Source organism: Oncorhynchus gorbuscha, linkage group LG06, assembly GCF_021184085.1.
Source record: "Oncorhynchus gorbuscha isolate QuinsamMale2020 ecotype Even-year linkage group LG06, OgorEven_v1.0, whole genome shotgun sequence".
In the NCBI taxonomy this organism is placed as follows: domain Eukaryota; kingdom Metazoa; phylum Chordata; class Actinopteri; order Salmoniformes; family Salmonidae; genus Oncorhynchus; species Oncorhynchus gorbuscha.
In genome coordinates, this window is record NC_060178.1 from 50,185,859 (window position 1) to 50,206,584 (window position 20,726).

General features: G+C 45.9%; 1 protein-coding gene across 1 annotated transcript in view; it reads right to left on the minus strand.

The window, feature by feature from the left end:
• Window positions 1–715: 715 nt before the first annotated feature.
• Window positions 716–20,726, minus strand: part of LOC124038699 (desmoplakin-like) — a 41,650-nt gene continuing 21,639 nt past the window's right edge. The window contains exons 13-24 of the mRNA XM_046354783.1: window positions 20,339–20,525; window positions 19,952–20,235; window positions 19,487–19,665; window positions 19,099–19,237; window positions 17,713–17,906; window positions 17,193–17,355; window positions 17,020–17,103; window positions 16,795–16,902; window positions 11,671–11,769; window positions 7,939–8,436; window positions 4,962–5,156; window positions 716–4,756 (exon numbers count right to left, since the gene is read on the minus strand). Of these exons, the coding sequence (XP_046210739.1) occupies window positions 1,529–4,756; window positions 4,962–5,156; window positions 7,939–8,436; window positions 11,671–11,769; window positions 16,795–16,902; window positions 17,020–17,103; window positions 17,193–17,355; window positions 17,713–17,906; window positions 19,099–19,237; window positions 19,487–19,665; window positions 19,952–20,235; window positions 20,339–20,525 (5,358 nt within the window). The 3' untranslated portion in view covers window positions 716–1,528. The remainder of the gene's footprint in view (window positions 4,757–4,961; window positions 5,157–7,938; window positions 8,437–11,670; window positions 11,770–16,794; window positions 16,903–17,019; window positions 17,104–17,192; window positions 17,356–17,712; window positions 17,907–19,098; window positions 19,238–19,486; window positions 19,666–19,951; window positions 20,236–20,338; window positions 20,526–20,726) is intronic.

Genomic DNA, 20,726 nt, shown 5'->3' on the forward strand with positions numbered 1-20,726 from the left:
ATGCTCTGGATTGACGTGTACGACAGCGTGTTCCAGTTCCCGCCAATATCCAGAAACTTCCCACAGCCATTGAAGAGGAGTGGGACAACATTCCACATGCCACAATCAACAGCCTGATCAACTCTATGTGAAGCAGATGTGTCGCGCTGCATGATGCAAATGGTTGTCACAGCAGATACCGGTTTTCTGATCCACACTCCTATCTCTTTTTTAAGATATCTGTGACCAACAGGTGCATGTCTGTATTCCCAGTCATGTGAAATCCATAGATTAGGGCCCAATGAATTGATTTAAATTGACTGATTTCCTTATATGAATTGTAACTCATTCAAATCTTTGAAATTGTAGCATGTTGCGTTTATATTTTTGTTCAGTATAGTTTGGCTCACTTGTATAGTTTAACATTGTAAGGATAAACTATTCATGATTTGATCGTTCTGTAGTTATATTCTCTAAACCAGATGTAGAAACTGCTCTCTCTGAACTGCAGATTAGTTTAGGCTTTATGTGAGGGCCATCTGGCACATTCTAAATGATCATTGATGATTTCTGTGTTTATTTCACGCAATATTTATGACTGTGACTACATGTCTCGATGCTCTAAGGACACTGGCCTATTGTAGGCTTAGCGTGGTATTTTTTATGTACTCGTACAAAGACCATTACATCATTTTACTGACCATAAATAGGCTATTTCACACAGAAACCAAAGAGCAAGGATGTAACATTTTATTTTGAGAAATAGAAAAATAGTTACATTGTGTTAAATAAAAGAACACAGCCCCATATTACACTAACAGTATAAACACTAAGCAATGTTATTATGACACCGTCTCACATCCCATGCACGAAACAGTACTGTACCTCACACCTATTAGGAATGTTCCCCAAAACACACAACAGTACTGTACCTCACACCTATTAGGAATGTTCCCCAAAACACACAACAGTACTGTACCTCACACCTATTAGGAATGTTCCCCAAAACACACAACAGTACTGTACCTCACACCTATTAGGAATGTTCCCCAAAACACACAACAGTACTGTACCTCACACCTATTAGGAATGTTCCCCAAAACCCACATAAGACACTAACCCTCTCCCATCCAACTTTTTATACATTTATAAATTTGTTACATTATTTTCATCAAAATTATACATTTATACTGTAGTACAACAGTTTTGAAAAAATATTATCTGGCAGCAAAATGCTCGTATCATGATGTCAGAGAGAACAAATACAATTTACATGCAGTCTTTTTCTTCCATTCAAACACCTAGGAATGTGTTTGTTTCATTGTTATCAGTCTGCTGCCACTTTAAACAGAAGAGGCAACATTTGATGGGACCTCTTTATTTAGGACAGACACATTTCTAACTGACCAATAAGCAGGGCTTCCTTACATACGTAAAGCAAAAGGTCATATGTGAAACAAAAAACTAAAAGTATGCAGAGGTTAAGACAAAGACTAAGTTAACGTAACTAATTAATAGTTATCCCTATTGTTCCCTCTTCTCCATCACCCTATGACATGGAGCTGGAACTGAAGGAGGTGCGGCTGTAGGTGATGCTGTATCGTCTGGAGGAGCCAGATGATCCCAGGTCCAAGCTGCCTCTCCGAGAGCTCGCCCTCGACCCGGTCCTGGAGCCCGATGTGGACCCGGGAGTGGATGAGTTGTATGGACTACTGATCCCTCTGGAGGAGGCAGAGGCAGCCTGGAGCATCTTGACTCCTGTATTCTCCTCCACCAAGCAGTTATCCATTGCTTCTTTGTAAGAGATCTTCAGCTTGGTCTTGGGGCAGGTCAGGTTCTTGGCATGGTGCCTCGTGTCCTGGAGCTTCTGGGCCCCTCTTCCATCCAGCCAGCCCTCTTTGAGAGCTTCCTTGATGGTCCTCCTGCGGCCAAGCTCTGGGTCATACAGGCCTCCAGTAACAAACTGGAACTCCAGGAAGCGGTGGCCCGCCTCATAGGGAAGCCACTTCTCCCTCATGGCCTCAGCAGCGGACATTTTATGTTTACACTTGATGTCTTCAAACCCGATGTAGGCCTTCTGGGCGGGCTTCAGCCTGGTAGCCATGTCGTTCTCGATGATCCCCTGGCTGGAGGCCTCCTGGATGGACAGGCGCCGTCCATCGGAAGGGTTTACAATGCCTCCGGTGCAAGCCTGGGCCTCCAGTAGTCTCTGGGAAGAAATGCTGTCCACCAGCCCACGTTTGTGAGCCTCGGAGATGGAGATCTTCTCTAGGGCCTCTATGTCAAAGATGGCGCCCACGGGGCTCTGCTCCCCATCCAAGACCACAGCTTCAGCAGGGCAAGCCAGGGAGACAGAGATACTGGCGATATGCTTCAGAGTGTTGGGAGAGGAAGGGCCATCGGGCTGGGTAAAGGAGCTGCTGGTGGTGGATCTGGTGATGGTGGAGCAGTCGCCAATGGAGGAGGGTCCAATGGTAGAGCTGCCAATGATGGAGCTCGTCTTCTCAGCCTTGATGGAAGTAGATGATGTTGAAGTGATCCGTGGTGAGTAGGTGGTTGATGAAGACAGCAGGGATGAGTATGCTGCTGCTGATGTTGCTGCTGCTCTGGCTTTGGATGACGATGTTGATGAGGAGGAGGAAGACGAGGCAGAGGATCTGTTTGCTTTGGTCTTGCTGGTGATGATGTCAGCAAACTGTGTGAGAGTAATCATCTGCGATCTGTACTGGTCGTACAATGATTGGTTGTTCACACTCTTCTCCAGCAGCTCTCCGATGTCATACTGGATCTCCGTCTTTCTGTCGAAGATGACCAATCTCTTGGATCCATCCTGGGTGGTGATAGTGATTTCCTCCCACTCACACTCTTGCTGCGACAGCTCCAGGAACATCTCGTGGTCGATCAGCCCCTTGTCGTACGCTTCCTTCACCGACATATCCTTATTGGTGTCTGAGTCTACAATCACCACCTTCCTCTTCCTTTGAGTGCTCTTCTGGGTGATGGGCTGAGGCGGTTCCTTCTTCTTCTTGATGGAGAGGAGAACCAGGCCAGTCTTCTGGTCTATGATGCAGCGTTTCTTTAGCTGAAGATAAGTTAGGTTGTCCTGGTTGTTTGGATCGAAGAAGCCCTTGGAGTTGTCCCCTTCGTCTGTCAGGATCTGGTTCATTTCCTTGCTGAAGTAGCCCTTCTTATAGGCAGTCACCACCTCGATGCGGTGGCTGTGTTTGGGGTCGATGATGCCCCCGCTGGCAATCTGAGCCTCGAGTAGATGGATCCCATGTCCCTTCTCGATCAGCCCCTTCTCTATGGCCTGGAACAGGGAGATGATCTTGTCCGTGCCTGGGTCTTTATACCCGGTAACGGCCCTCTCTGCAGACATCAGTTGGTCTTTGAACTCCGGCCCAGCCAGGCCCCTCTTGTAGGCATCTACCACAGTCAGACAGAGGTTGTTGACGGGGTCAATCATGAATCCAGAGGCGGCCTGGGCTTCAAGGAGCTCCAGGGTGGTTCTGGGCTTCAGTAACCCTTCCTTCATGGCCTGGTAGATGGACAAGGTCTTGTCGTTTGCCTCGTTGTAGACCCCCGCGATACAGGTGGAGCCACGGAGGTACGACCTCAACCGGTGCTCGATGTCCTGGCTGGTCAGTTTGCCTTCCTTCAGTTGGTCCATGTCAGATTTCTCCAAGAGGTTAGCACTCATCAGGTCTGTGACAGACACCTGTCCCCTGAGACCCTTCACTGTCATGGGCTTCTCTGGAGCGGGGAGGGTCAGGAGACCTGTGGTGGGTTCGGCCTTGCATCTCCTCTTCAGGGATACGTAGCTGGCTCCCAGCTGGGTGTCTGGGTCCAAGTAACACTCAGGTCGTTGGTTCAAGGCTCGGTCCAGATCCTCGACGATCAGGTCCCGGTCCATGGCTGCATCTTTAGGGAGGAAGACACTGAGGACAGGGTCTATGATTCCCCCTACTGATTCTTGTGCCTGGAGCATCCGCAGAGCTGTGACTCTATCGATCAGGCCCTTCCTCATAGCCTGGCCTGCTGACAAGAGCTTGGTGGTGTTGGGGTCACGGTACCCCAGACATGCAGCCTCAGCAATCAGCAGCCTCTCTCTGTCCTCCTCGTATACCACTCCTCTCTTGCACGCCTCCTGCACCGTCATCTTCTCGTTGGCTCTGGGATCCACAATGTGGCCTGTGGCAGCTTGGGCCTCTAGCAGCAAGATGGCGCTGTCTTCAGAGAGGATGTTCTCTCTCTTGGCCTCTGTGAGGGACATTTTACCTTGAGGTCCCACAGCCACACCAGAGATACTACCAGTCCCCTTAGGATTGAGTTTGATTTCCACAGAAACCTCGCGGACGGTCTTCTGACCGTTCAGGAGCTGTCCATAAGTCACTTTGTTGATGACCCCACAGTCCAGCAGCTGCTTGGCCGTCACCATTTTGCGGACACCTTCGAAGACCAGCGTGGCGGGGTCTTTCTTTCCGCTCTCGTCCGTCTGGGTGTGTTTGGCGAAGGCGTAGGGCCTCTCCCTGAGTTTACTCAACTCTGCCTCCAGGGAGTCTCTGACGGAGGTGAGTTCAGAGAACTGGGTCTGGGTGATCAGCAGCCTGCTCTTATAACGCTCCTCCACCTCCCTCAGCTCTCTCATCAACCGCTCTATCTCAGTCTTCAGAGAGCTCCTCTCCCGCTCCAGCTTCTCCTTCTCCGAGTTAAACTGCCTCACCTCGCCTTCCTTGGACTCGTACTGGCCCTTCCAGTACAGGAAGTCCTTCTTGACCTGAATGGATGAATGAATGTATTAATTGATGGATGAATTAATAATATAAAATATGATAATAAAACAAATTAATTTAATATGAATCACAAATGAATGAATCAATGGATGGATGGATAGATAAATAAAGGAATTAATTAATTAATCAAATTTAAAATACATATATAAGATTGACTCCAGACAGCAAAGTGAAATCAACAATACATACCTTCTCGTTCTCCTCCTGCAGGCACAGCTTGATGCGTGACTCGGACTCAAGAGAGACTTTCATGTGGTTCAGCTCTTCCTCTAGCTTCTGAGAGCGAGCTCTGTCCTGGTTTGTCTGCTTTAGCTTCAACAGCAGAGCATCTCTCTCCATCTCTATCTTGTACTGGGTCTCAGTGGACTGAATCAGACAGGATGTCTGGATGGGGAGAGACAGGGGGGGGGAAGAAGGGTCAAGGGAGAGAGAGAGAGGAAGAGAAGGAGAGAGAGGGACAGAGGGGGGGGGGAAGGGTCAAGGGTCAAGGGAGAGAGGAAGAGAAGGAGAGAGAGGGACAGAGGGGGGGGTCAAGGGTCAAGAGAGAGAGAGAGAGGAAGAGAAGGAGAGAGAGGGACAGAGGGGGCGGGAGAAGGGTCAAGGGTCAAGGGAGAGAGAGAGAGGAAGAGAAGGAGAGAGAGGGACAGAGGGGGCGGGAGAAGGGTCAAGGGTCAAGGGAGAGAGAGAGAGGAAGAGAAGGAGAGAGAGGCAGTCACCATAGGGGTGAAGGTGAGATAGACAGATAGATAAAGGGGCAGAATATTAGCAGGTTAGCGTTTTTCGTCATGAATCTTGTTCTTGAGGCATCTCTGCAGGGTGGTCACTAACTGGCACAGTTTTTTAAAATCTAACCTTAACCTTAACCATACTGCTAACCCGAATGCCTAGTGGTTCCCCTAACCTTGAATTAAGCTTAGTTTTCATAAATATTTACAATATAGCCCATTTTGATTTTGCAGCTGGCCTATCTAAGCGGAAATTGCTCAGTTCCGCCTCCAGGACAAGATTCATGACAATAAATGTCCACCTGCAAAATATTAGTTGAGCGATTAGTTTTAGAATAATTATGAATTATTTTGTTAGAAAATGTCACAGAATTAGCTGATTTGGCATTTACAATAAGAACAGCATGCTCTGTTATTGAAAAACAAAACACAGCTCCAATAACTTACCCACACATTGGCAACAAGCAGTTATCATTGGTCAATTAAAATTATATGACTAAAGCAATAAATTACCAGAATTCCCCAACATGGAAACAAGAGTGCAATTGGTTTCCTGTACATTCAAAGGAAATAGACAGATACTGTCAGAGACTGATTACCAGTTCACTAGACTAGACAAACAAGAATCTATCTACTAATATTACTAGATACATGGACACGACAATAATTACAAGGACAGAGACTAAATTAAGACCAGAGGACAAGATCAGTGATGATGTAGACACTGTGGATCACTGGAGACAAAACAAAGCAAAGGCAAAAAGCCTGACGATTGGTACATCAACAGAGGAAGTATCTAGTGGTGGGCAGGGGTGTGAGAAAGCAGTATGGTGAAGGCAACCACATTGGATGCACAGATTGCATTTGCATTCCTTTTTTTCTTCAATCTTTCAATTGAAAATGCAAATCACAACACATACAAGGATGCATGCCTTGCATGGGTTTCACAATAAACAAGCAAAGGCAGGCATCTACATGAGGTTTGCCAGCATGCAAGATAAACGGATTGTCTGCAGCCAGCTAAAGCTATCCACCAACTAACTAAATCAGTCTGATTTGAAGAAACACAAAACAGTCCGACATGAACCTCTGAGGTTCAAGACAAGTACCTCAAAGACCTGACCCTGGAGTTGCCCTATCTCCATCCTGAGTTTCTCCCTCTCCGAAGAGAGCTCTGCCACCAGGCTCTAGGTCTCCAGGCTGCTTCCCGAGCTGCTCTTCAGCTGCAGCTCCAGGACAGTGATCTGGGCCACCAGCTCGTCATCAGCCCCCTGTCTGGTCCTCAGCAGCTCCTCCCTCTCATGTTTCACCCCCCTCAACTCTTCCTCGAGCCGCAGTCGCTCTTTGGTCAGGGTCTGGGTCAGGGTCTGGAGACGCTCGTGTTCTACCGAGCTCTCGTTGAGCACTCGGGTCTTCTCCTCGATGGTCTTGTAGAGTGTTTCGTTACGGAGATTAGCCTCGCGGACCTTGGCCTGCTCCTGGAGGAGATGCTGTTGGAGTGACTTCAGCTCGGAGCTCAGAGACGCCAGACACTCCGTGGAGGCTTTGAACTCCTTCAACCTCCTCTCTAGCTCCTCCTGAATTTTCCTGTGCTCCTCTTCTCCCCTCCTCCCCACGGTTTTGGCCTCCTCCTGACTGCGACGCAGGGTGGTGATGGTGCTGGTGTACTCCCACATGGTGTGGTTGGTTTTCTGGAGCTCTGTCTCCACGTGCCTCCTCTTGATCACCTCCTCCTGGCCGGTTCTCCTCAAAGCCTCCACCTCCCCATCTTTCCTTTCAAGAGTAGCCTGCAGCTCCTTGATGCATCCCTGTAACCTGGCTACACTCTGCTCTGCCTTGTTCTTCTCACCGCTCACCTTCTTAAACTCTGTACAGATACTAACCAGCTCCTCCTCCACCTCCCCTCAGCCGGGTCACAGCCTGGGAGGAGGAGGTCCGCTTGCCCTGAATCTCCCCCAGGAGCAGCTCCATCCTGGTCCTCTCCTCCTCCAATGCTCTCCTCCTCCTCTGCTCCTCGTCCAGGCTGTGTGTGTGTGGAGGACCAGCTGGCTGCTTCTGTCCTGCAGGGCCTTGGTGAGCTCTGACACCTCACCTCTATACTGACTACTGTCCTCCCCTCTCTGCCTGACTAATATCTCCACATGCGCCTCCAGCTCCCTTCTCCTCCGCGCCTCCTCTGTGACCACAGATCTCTGAGAATGGGCCTCCTCCTCCGCCATCGTCCTCTGCTCCTCGGCCTGACTCAGAGACACATTCAGCCTCCTGAGCTGGTCCTCCTGGTCCCTCCTATCAGCCTGTAGCCGTTCACATTGCAACTTGATGCCCTGGTCCACCTCCTCCCTCTGGGAAGACAGGTGCTGGATGTCCGTCCTGCAGATGGTAATCTGGGACTCGTAGCTGAGCTTTAGCTTACTGATCTCCACACTGCATTGTCTCCTTACCTTAGACAGCTCTTGCTCCAGCTCTTTGAAGCGCTGCTCCTCCTCCTCCAGCTGCTTCCTTAACCGCTCTGCCTCCCTCTCCTGGGTCCCCACGCTCTTCTCCACCTCCATCTTTGCCCAGTTGGCCTGCTCCAACTCCTTCTGCCTCCTCCTCAGCACCTGCTCGTGCTCATCCTGCTGCTCCCTGTAGCGCTCATCCGCCATCCTCCTCTTCCTCTTCTCCTCCTCGACGAGGGAGTTGAGGCGGGTCACCTGCTCCTGCAGCTCCTTCAGTTGGCCGCAGGTGGAGGCAAGGGAGTCCTGAGTGGCGCTGCACTGCAGGGCCGTGCTCCTCTTCACCTCCTCCACAGAGAGGAGCTGCTCCTGCGACTGGGACAACTCAAGCCGGTAGCGGACTAACGCCTCCTCCAGAGAACTGTTCTTAACGTTGTGGTCCTCAATGTCCTCTTTGAGCAGCCGTAGCTCCTCCTCCAACAGGTCGATCCTGGTGTTACGCATCTACAGGTGGAGAAGGAAGGATTAGGGTCAAGTAGAGTGGATAATAATATTTGCAACTTGGCAAATAAGCTTGAATCTATAATGAAAGCCCTACTACAAGGTCTAAAACAGGGGTGTCAAACTCAATCAGCACAAGGGCCATCTTGAAAAAACACAACAAATTTGCATCGTGGCACCCTTGCACTTTTTTCAAGTAAGTCACAATTTTGACAAAAAATATGTTGAAATTTACCAAAATATTTGGTCTCCACAATTCTGTATTTCCCTGTTAATATTACCAAACTTTTTTTTTTTTTTTTTAAAGAACTTAATATATCCATTTAAATCAGATAATAAACAGAAATGGCATTGATAAAATAATTGACACCCTAGACTTATATATTATCTGGTAGCACATAGATCTGGAGTCATTGCTGGCCACATCAGAACAGTCCAGTGTTTTATCTTGAACCATTCCTGGGTGCTTTTTGAAGTGTGTTTGGGGTCATTGTCCTGCTGGAAGACCTATGACCTTCAATGAGGACCCAGTTTTCTGAAATTGGTTCTGACATTACACTCTAAAATGCCTTGTTATTCTCCTGATGTCATGATGCCATGCACACGTTCAAGGCACCCAGTGCCAGAGGTAGCAAAGTAACCCCAAAAACATCAAAGATGTTTGACTGTAGGGAAGGTGATATAACATCACAGATGTTTGACTGTAGGGAAGGTGATATAACATCACAGATGTTTGACTGTAGGGAAGGTGATATAACATCACAGATGTTTGACTGTAGGGAAGGTGATATAACATCACAGATGTTTGACTGTAGGGAAGGTGATATAACATCACAGATGTTTGACTGTAGGGAAGGTGATATAACATCACAGATGTTTGACTGTAGGGAAGGTAGGGAAGGTGATATAACATCACAGATGTTTGACTGTAGAGAAGGTGATATAACATCACAGATGTTTTTGTAGGAAGGCTTGATTAACATCACAGAAACATAGAGAGGTGTGATATAACATCACAGATGTTTGACTGTAGGGAAGGTGATATAACATCACAGATGTTCATCTGTACAGGACAAGGTGATATAACATCACAGATGTTTGACATAGAGAAGGTGATATAACATCACAGATGTTTGCTCTTAACATCACAGATGTTTGACTGTAGGGAAGGTGATATAACATCACAGATGTTTGACTGTAGAGAAGGTGATATTTTCTTTGGAGGCTTCATTTTGTTTTCTGTAAACATAGAGATGGTGTGCTTTACCAAAAAGCTCTAATTTGGTCTCATCTATCCACAGGACATTCTCCCATAATGATTTTGGCTTGTTCAGGTGTGTTTTGGCAAATAGCAGTCAGGCTTTCTTATGTCTCTCTCTCTGCAGTGGGATCCTCTTGTGTCTCCTACCATATAACCCCCTTTCCGTCGTTGGCGACGGATGGTGTGAGTTGAAGCTGTCGTACCTTGTGTCTGAAGGTCAGCTTGAATCTGTGTGGCAGTTGATCGAGGTGTTTTCTCCACCAATCCAAACAGCTGCAATATTCCATCAATGTTTCACTTGAGGCCACATCCAGTGAGGTTTGTAACAGTGGCATGGGCCTTAAACTTCTTGATAACATTACACACGGTGGAAACAGGAACATCAAGGACTCTGGAGATGGACTTGTAGCCTTGACATTGTCCATCCTTCGCTGCAATCTTCCATCATGTTCTCTTGCGGCCACGTCCAGGGTGGTTGGCTGGTCCAGGCACAGACCTTAAACATCTTGATAACATTACATACGGTGGAAACAGGGACATCAAGGACTCTGGAGATGGACTTGTAGCCGTGAGAATGACCATCCTTGGCTACAATCTTGTGTCGGACCTCCTCAGATAATTCTCTGGTTTTCTTTCTTTTCTCCATGCTCAGTGCGGTACACACGGTGACACAAAACTATACAAACTGGTTGAATGAGTGATGTTTATATTGGAGGCACCTGCAACTCACCACAGGTGAGTTCAATTCCAAAGTAAAGAAGAATCACTTGCTCGAAATCGAATTATTTTCTAAATACTTCTAGAAGGTGCCAATAATATTTCCAAAATATGTTTGAATTTAACAGTTTTCTGGAAGAAATGCTGCATTATCAGAAAAAAGGCGCAAGGGTGCCAATAGTTTTGCCTTCATTCACAATTACAATTGATAGCCTGATATTGTCACCCATGGGACTTGTGAATTTAATCTGATCTTTAGACTGCATCTATTGTTGTTATTATTATTATTATTATTATTATATGTGTGGAAATATTTTCAGGATCCTGTATATAGCATTTTGTAACATATTAAAACAAAAGAGATATATTATATTTTCCCAGCCTTTGCTGCTATCCTTGCAGATGTGCATAGTATGCTGCGACCCTAACCAAAAAAAGTATTTGAATAGCTCCAAATAACAAAAACATAGCTAGGTTGTTTCAACTCAAAACATGTTTTTCATTTTTTATTTTTTTTGCACTGCATGGATCACTGATGCGGTTGAATGCAGTATTGCTGTATGGCAATAAATCAAAATGTCTTGTCGCTGAGTAGCCAGCCGAGGCAACTGCTCAAACGTTGCTGTAATGTTGACTCCGCTGCGCATGTTGACTCCGCTGCGCAAACCGGGACACACTAAAGCAGCACAACTGACCTTGAATTCACCAATGAGAGCACATCAGGCAGTAATTTCATGACGTAGATCACGCAACTGTTGACTAGTTTATACTCGCTTGTGTATCCTATTGCCCTTTAGTAGTAATTTATACCCGCGTGTAAATCCTTTATCTTAGTACGTTTGACACGCAACATGACATTTTCTGTAGGCTACAGCAATGACCTGTCGGAACCCTGGCATGGTCATTTAGCCTACAACACCTTTAAACTTCCGGTCCGGGTCAGTGCCATTAGTGATGATAAGATACAGTGCACTGGCTGGCTTGTGTGTAGGTGTCTGTGTGTGTGTGTGTGTGTGTGTGTGTGTGTTTGGGAGGAGGGGTGTGTGAATGGCAATGCTATTTGGCATGCAGGACTTTGGTAGTGGTTGCTGTGACATAGTAGTGAGGCGCGTCTCGGGCTGTATGGAAGCGTGAGACCCGTGTCACGGGGCGGATTTGGCCCGCGGGCTTTGTGTTTGACACATGGTCTAAAAGCTCATTGTTGTAAAAACACAGAGGAACAGATTGAATCTCCAGTTCCGTGTGGTTCCTCCCAGTACCTTGAGCGTCTCCATGTTATTGTGTAGTTCTCCCAGGTATTTGTTGTAGTCACCAGACAGGGTGAGCAGCTCTATGTAACGGGTCTGCAGCAATGTAGTCTGGGAAAGAAAGCACCGTTAAATAATGGAGACACACAATGACACAAACCCCTCAGAGACAGAGACATACAGTGCCTTCGGAACGTATTCACACCCCTTGAACTTCACATGGATTACATAACAAATCTTCCCGGCGTGAAATCGTTCCCAATCGTTCTGGTCGTGTTCTGATCGTGTTCTGATCGTGTTCTGATCGTGTTCTGATCGCGTTCTGATCGTGTTCTGATCGTGTTCTGATCGCGTTCTGATCACGTTGTGATCGTATTCTGATCGTGTTCGGATCGTGTTCGGATCGTGACGTCATGCTGAAAAATTTGTGCATCAAAGTGCTGAGGGTTGATGTGAGAAGAGATTTTTTGCGATTGCAAAGACTTGGGCGCTACTTTTTCGATTGACAGTGCATATACTGAATTTGTTAGTTAGTTAGATAGCTAAAACAAGGGCGAGGGAGGGTGTGAGAGAAACATCCGCATGAGCTCAGCCATCCACATAAACAGACGCAATTATTGAACAGGGAACATTTTCACGCTGTGGAAATTTTACAACATGAAGTCACTATTTCACTCTGGGAAGATTTTTACTTGACACCCGACACACAATACCCCATTCTGTCAAAGTGGAATTGTTTTTCGTTTGTCTCAAAGGGTTATGTTTAGGGCAGATCCAACCCAACACATCACCGCTCTTCATATTTTCAAGCATGGTAGTGGCTACATCATGTCATGGGTATGCTTGTCATTGGCAAGGACTAAGGATTTTTTTAGGATAAAAATAAACTGAATAGAAAGAACTACACACAAAAATCAGTTCAGTCTGCTTTTTAACACTGAAAGACAAATTCCCAGCAGGACAACAACCTAAAACACAAGGCCAAATCCTAGAGGAAACCCTGGTTCAGTCTGCTTTTTAACAGACAGAAAGATAAAGACAAATTCCCCTTTCAGCAGGACAATTACCTAAAACACAAGGCCAAATCCTAGAGGAAACCCTGGTTCAGTCTGCTTTTTAACAGACAGAAAGATAAAGATAAATTCCCCTTTCAGCAGGACAATTACCTAAAACACAAGGACAAATCGTAGAGGAAACCCTGGTTCAGTCTGCTTTCCACCAGACACTGGAAGACAAATTCCCCTGTCTGCAGGACAATTACCTAAAACACAAGGCCAAACAGACACTGGAAGACAAATTCCCCTGTCAGCAGGACAATGACCTAAAATGACCTAAAACACAAGGCCAAATATACACTGGAGTTGCTTACCAAGATGACATTGGTTGCATCATCGCCTGGTATGGCAACTGTTCGGCGTCTGACCATAAGGCGCTACAGAGGGTAGTGCGTATAGCCCAGTACATCACTGGGGTCAAGCTTCCTGTCATACAGGACCTCTATAATAGGTGGTGTCAGAGGAAAGCCCATAGAATTGTCAGAGACTCCAGTCACCCAAGTCAAAGACTGTTTTCTCTGCTACCGTACGAGAGAGAAGGATTATCACCACAGCAAGTAAGGTACTTGGAGTCAAACAGACAGGCCTGGATGAGATCTTTAAGGTCAGGACCCTCCGCAAGGCTCACAAAATCATTTTCGACCCAAGCCCCTGTACACGGACTGAACTATTCCCCTCTGGGTATAAGGCACCCCTCAGCAGGAAAAACACAACTACTCCCCTCTGGGCATAAGGCACCCCTCAGCAGGAAAAACACAACTACTCCCCTCTGGGCATAAGGCACCCCTCAGCAGGAAAAACACAACTACTCCCCTCTGGGCATAAGGCACCCCTCAGCAGGAAAAACACAACTAGACAATCATTTGTGCCAGGTGTGATATCCCTCCTAAATAGCTCAGGCTAAATTTCCTAAGGACTCAGTAAGAACAGCAGGTTAGTCTTTAAAACAAAAAAAATGAAATGGAATGGTATGTGACTGTTATAAAAGTTGTATTGTCAATTTAGTTTTGTATTTAAACGCCACTTTAAATGTGTACATTTAACACTGCATGGGGACAATAAAGTTCCCCATGGGGACAATAAAGTTCCCAATGGGGACAATAAAGTCAGTAAGTAAGTAAGCAGTACCGGAGCACCAAGTCTTGGACCAAAAGGCTCCTTAACAGCTTCTACTCCAAAGCCATAAAACTGCTGAACAATTCATCAAATGGCCACTAGACAATTACACGGACCCCCTTCCATTTGTTTGTACACTGCTGCTACTCTCTGTTTATTATCTATACATAGTCACTTTACCCCTACCTACATATACAAATTACCTCAACTAACCTGTACCCCTGCACACTGACTCGGTACCGGTGCCCCTGTTCATAACCTCGTTATTGTGTTACTATTTTTGTTTATTTGGTCATTATTTTCTTATCTCTTCTTGAACTGCACTGTTGGTTAAGGGCTTGTAGTAAGTCAGCATTTCACGTTAAGGTCTACACTTGTTGCATTCAGCATTTCACGTTAAGGCCTACACTTGTTGCATTCAGCATTTCACGTTAAGGTCTACACTTGTTGCATTCAGCATTTCACGTTAAGGTCTACACTTGTTGTATTCAGCATTTCACGTTAAGGTCTACACTTGTTGTATTCAGCATTTCACGTTAAGGTCTACACTTGTTGTATTCAGCATTTCACGTTAAGGTCTACACTTGTTGTATTCAGCATTTCACGTTAAGGTCTACACTTGTTGTATTCAGCATTTCACGTTAAGGTCTACACTTGTTGTATTCAGCATTTCACGTTAAGGTCTACACTTGTTGTATTCAGCATTTCACGTTAAGGTCTACACTTGTTGCATTCAGCATTTCATGTTAAGGTCTACACTTGTTGCATTCAGCATTTCACGTTAAGGTCTACACTTGTTGCATTCAGCATTTCACGTTAAGGTCTACACTTGTCGTATTCAGCATTTCACGTTAAGGTCTACACTTGTTGCATTCAGCATTTCACGTTAAGGTCTACACTTGTCGTATTCGGCGCATATGACAAATAAAGTTTGATTTGATTTGACATGGAATGTTCCCGAGTGGCCTAGTTTCAGTATTGACTTAAATTGTCTTGAAAATCTACGGCAATGATCAATGATCAACAACCAACTTGACAGAACTTAAATAATTGTTTTTAAGAATAATGTGAAAATATTGTACAATACAGGTGTGCACAGCTTTTAGACACTTACCCAGAAAGGCTCACAGCTGTAATCGCTGCCAAACGTGATTCTAACATGTATTGTCTTTAGAGGCTGAATACTTATGTAATCAAGATATATTGGTGTTGTATTTTTTTATATTCGATTTTTGTTTTGTTTTACAAATGTTAATTTTTTTTCGGCCACTTTGACGTTATAGATCGTTAACAAAAAAGGACGATAAAATCCATTTTAATCCCACCTTGTAACACAACAAAATGTGTAAAATGTCAAGGGGTGTGAATACTTTCTGAAGTCACTGTAGATACTGAGTGGGCTGTGTGTGTAACAGAGATATAAAAATAAACGTCCCTTTTTCAGGACCCTTTTTCAGGACCCTAAGATAATTCATAAAAATCCAAATAACTTCACAGATCTTCATTGTAAAGGGTTTAAACACTGTTTCCCATGCTTGTTCAATGAGCCATAAACAATTAATGAACATGCACCTGTGGAACGGTCGTTAAGACACTAACAGCTTACAGATGGTAGGCAATTAAGGTCACAGTTATGAAAACTTAGGACACTAAAGAGGCCTTTCTATGGACTCTGAAAAACACCCAAAGAAAGATGCCCAGGGTCCCTGCTCATCTGTGTGAACGTGCCTTAGGCATGCTGCAACGAGGCATGAGAACTGCAGATGTGGCCAGGGCAATAAATTGCAATGCTACAGGGAGACAGGATGGACAGTTGATCGTCCTCGCAGTGGCAGACCACGTGTAACAACACCTGCACAGGACTGGTACATCTGAACATCACACCTGCGGGACGGGTACAGGATGGCAGAAACAACAGAAACAATTGTCCTAGTTACACCAGGAAAGCCAGGAAAGCAATGTCCTCTTTTCCTCCTCTCAGGAAAGCACAATCCCTCCAGCAGTGCTCAGACTGTCCGCAATAGGCTGAGAGAGGCTGGACTGAGGGCTTGTAGGCCTGTTGTAAGGCAGGTCCTCACCAGACATCACCGGCAACAATGTCGCCTATGGGCACAATCCCACCGCCGCTGGACCAGACAGGACTGGCAAAAAGGGGTCTTATCTGACGAGTCGTGGTTTTGTCTCACCAGAAGTGATGGTCGGATTTGTGTTTATCGTCGAAGGAATGAGTGTTACACCGAGGCCTGTACTCTGGAGCCGGATCAATTTGGAGGTGGAGGGTCCGTCATGGTCTGGGGCGGTGTGTCACAGTATCATCAGACTGAGCTTGTTGTCATTGCAGGCAATCTCAAAGTTGTGTATTACAGGGAAGACATCCTCCTCCCTCATGTGGTACCCTTCCTGTAGGCTCATCCTTACATGACCCTCCAGCATGACAATGCCACCAGCCATACTGCTCGTTCTGTGCATGATTTCCTGCAAGACAGGAATGTCAGTGTTCTGCCATGGCCAGCGAAGAGTCTGGGCCCTTTTGGATTGGAGCGTGAGGGCTAGGGCCATTCCCCCCCCAGAAATGTCCGGGAACTTGCAGATGCCTTGGTGGAAGAACGGGGTAACTCTCTAAATCTCACAGCAAGAACTGGCAAATCTGGTGCAGTCCATGAGGAAGAGATGCACTGCAGTATTTAATGCAGCTGGTGGCCACACCAGATACTCTGTTACTTTTGATTTTGATCCCCCCCCTTTGTTCAGGGACACATTATTCAATTTCTGTTAGTCACATGTCCGTGGAAATTGTTCAGTTCATGTCTCAGTTGTTGAATCTTGTTGTGTAAATACAAATATTTACACATGTTAAGTTTGCTGAAAATAAACGCAGTTGACAGTGAGAGGACGTTTATTTTTTTGCTGAGTTTAGATCATTTTAAAGTATCTTTGTTGACTGGATGTTGTGATTACTGTTTACCTCCTCAGTGAGTTTCGTAGAAGGAGATTGTAGCATGGTCCTCTTCATAGGGATGTTTAGTAGTGTCTCCAGACCAGCACTGTAAGAGGCCAACTCCAGCTCATAGTCCTAAAAACATAAAGTCACATTAAAACAAATGTACAATACAAACACATTTTATTACATCACAGAAATGTTAAAACAGACAGGTACTGTTAGATATAATGTGTCAGAAATGGTCTGTACCTTGATGGAGTTGACGCAGGCGTCAGTGTCTCCAAGAACACTCACCACGCTCTCCCTCTTCCCCTTGATCTCAGAGTTCAGCACCTAGACAGACACATACATTCACATGTTGGGTTAAATTGACTCCAATAGACACTGTACAACTGGACTGTTTTTAAAAGAAATTGATGAACCTTCTGCTGGTTGAGGTGTTCGTCCAGGGCTGTGATGCTATCTATCTTGGTGGCCTGCAGCGCGTCATGTTTCTGACGAGTAGCAACAATCCACTCACTGAGGACTGAGCTCGTGGTTGTGTACTGCTGGAGCAGATGGAGGTACCCCTCCAAGTCCCGCAGTCTGAGAGAGAGGGGGAAGCGAGATACAGTTTTTGTAAATAGATTATTTAAAAGTATGTCTTTTTAAGTAATCGAAATGTAAAGGAAGGGCGGTGTGTAAAGCTCGCCACCATTGGACTTTGGAGCAGTGGAAACGTGGTCTCTGGAGTGATGTATCACGCTTCACCATCTGGCAGTACAACGGACCAATCTGGGTTTGGCGGATGCCAGGAGAACGCTACCTGCCCCAATGCATAGTGCCAACTGTAAAGTACGGTGGAGGAGGAATAATGGTCTGGGGCTGTTTTTCATGGTTCGGGATATGTGTATTGTAGTGAGAATGAGATAAGGAACCGATAAGGTAAAGACAGGTCCATACCTAGAGTCTAGCTGACTCTGGATGCGTCTCCAGCGATCAGACAGCTGGTTGACCTGTTCGCTGTATATGGACAGGTCCACGTCGCACCTGTGGAAGGCTCCGCCCACCTGGCCATTCCAGTGGACCGCCTTCCCCAGCTCCGTCTCCATGGAGACCAGGACGGCCCTCTTCCCCTCCAGCTCCGCCCTCATACTCTACACACACACACACACACACACACACACACACACACACACACACACACACACACACACACACACACACACACACACACACACACACACACACACACACACACACACACACACACACACACACACACAACAGAACAACCTAGATTTTAATCAGAAAGTTAACTGTCCCTTTTAGAGTACATACCGAGAACCCAAATAACCACAAAACTCACAGACTTCAAAACATTTACTAGGGCCCTATAAAATCTATTTTATTTTTGGGCAAATTCCGTTTAGTTTTTTCCCAAACTCCGTTTTCTCAGTTTTGTTTTTCCAAGTTTCAGATTTGTCCCCTTTTCAGGTTTTCACTCTCAAAATGGACACTTACCCTCCTCCATCCCCAATAGACATGTATCATTGCTACAGTTGTAAATGGACCGTTACCCTCCTCCATCCCCAATAGACATGTATCATCGCTACAGTTGTAAACCGTATATTATTATTATTTTTGACTCATCACATCTTTGTTTTTGTCCTGCACTGTAGGAGCTCAGAGCATAAACATTTCACTTAAGCCGGAGATGACATCAGTGACCCTGTCTGTGCATGTGACTAATAAACTCATCTAATTAAAAGACATACAACAAATAATCACTTCTTTTTTTTTTTTTTTTTTTAACGGAAAACAATCAAATTGGATGTTCTAAGTTCACAACAGTGCTTAAACCACATCAGGAGAGCACTTTTGAGGTGTGGGAAAGATCGAAGAAATTATACCCTTTAATTCAAGTGCACACCAGCAAGAGACTTGCTTGGTTAGCAGTGTTTCTGTAGCACACATGCGAGTGCAGAGTTTGCTAAACAAATCACCACTGGGTCGATGCAAATAATCATGATATCATTCTGCCAGGTAGGCATAGACTACTTTGTAATTTACATTTCATTGAGATCATTTTTTGGAAAGCCTTTCCATCTACCAGAAGACGGTTGTCATTAGCTTCATCGCTTAGGGCTACATCAATAAAATAAAAAATAAATTGTTCAATTCCGTTTTAATGTCTGGATTCTGTACTCGTTCTCCACATCACGGATTTCATTGGGCCCTAATTCACAAAAGTACCACATACAGCTAACTGACAGGCTGAATAATTGATGTGACAGACACTGCAATTCCCACATTCGTTGGTCTTGTGTGTCATACAGTAACTGTTACCTTCAGAGTGGACCTGTAGTCCCCCACCTCTGCAGGATTCAAGGACGTGGTCTCCTTCTCTGTCAGTCTGGCCTCATGGACCTTAATGATGTCCTCAGCCCTGGACACACTTTGCAGGAGGACCCTTAGAGCCCGCAGCCTGGGAGGGAGAGAGGGGCGGAGGACAGAGGACAGAGGACAGAGGACAGAGAGAGAAGAAGGGGGAGAGATGCAAAGAATGAGAGAGAGATGGAGAGAGAGAATTTGTCAAAACAAATGAGTTACACTTGAGCAATGAGTGGTGAGTGTGTATGGATGAGTTTGTCTGTTATTAGAGCACCACTATGGGTATACTGGAAAGGTAACTTGGCTGTGGGTGTATGCTCATACACTACAGTATAATGTTTACCTCTGTAGGTATGCTGCGAAGCACTCGTCCAGACTGCCCAGTCTCTCGTTGATGAGGCCGAGTTGGCTCTGTAGGAACGTGGCTTTGTCAGAGTCAGTCACGTTCTCCAGTTCCTTCAGAACACGCTCATTTAGATGCAGGTACTCCTCGCGGATACAGTCCACGTCCCGCTGTACAGACTGGGGAAAACACACACACTCAGTCACATGCACAAACCCAAACCTACATATGCAGTAGTAGTCCTAGTAAAGTACACTCCTAGGTATATTCATTCTATCTCTGTGTGTGTGTGTGTGTGTGTGTGTGTGTGTGTGTGTGTGTGTGTGTGTGTGTGTGTGTGTGTGTGTGTGTGTGTGTGTGTGTGTGTGTGTGTGTGTGTGTGTGTGTGTGTGTGTGTGTGTGTGTGTGTGTGTGTGTGTGTGTGTGTGTGTGTGTGTGCGTGTGCGTGTGTGTGTGTGTGAGTACCTCTAGCTGTGTGATCCTCAGGCCACAGTCGTGTGCTCCATCCTCTGCCAGACAGATGTGGATGTGCTGAGTAAGCCCCGCCTCTGCCCCCTCCAGTCTCAGTCTGAGCTTGTGCAGCTCCGTCAGGCTCTGTGATGTCACCGAAGCCACCTTCTTCTTCACCACTACCTTCTTCACATGATCTTGCTTAGTCCCCAATACCTTGTCTTCCCCTTTCTCGGCCGCCAGTATCCTGGCTTCCTCCTCTGCTTTGATCTTCTCCTCGTTGCCAGTCTGTTGTGCAGCTAGGGACAGAGAGATGAAATGCTGGTGTCATTTACTGTGTGGTACAGATCCAATTTAGGTTATTGACATGCACTCAGAGTAGTCAGGTGTATATCTTCTCACTGTAAACAGGTAGCTGGACCAGCAGGCGGTCGTAGTGAGCATGGGCTCCAGTGTACTGGCTCTCGATGCTCCGCTTGTCCTCGTCCTTGAACATCTCGGAGCCATGGCAACAGTGGGTGAACTCTGAGTAGTGTGCCTCCAGACTCTTCAGGATGCTGCGGTACTCCTCGGGACGCATACGGGACAGCTGAAAGGACACAATAATGCAGTTATCGTTCAATTTTTTTTCAAAGGGCATACTTATTTAGGTTATATATTATTATTACCATTTTTAGGTATTTGTTTTTGTAATCTTAGTATAAGTAAACAGTGGTCTGTAAAGCAAAGTGCAACCCTGACACTTGAGCTAGTGGTCATCTAAGTAGTTACAAGGATGTGTTTACGGAGA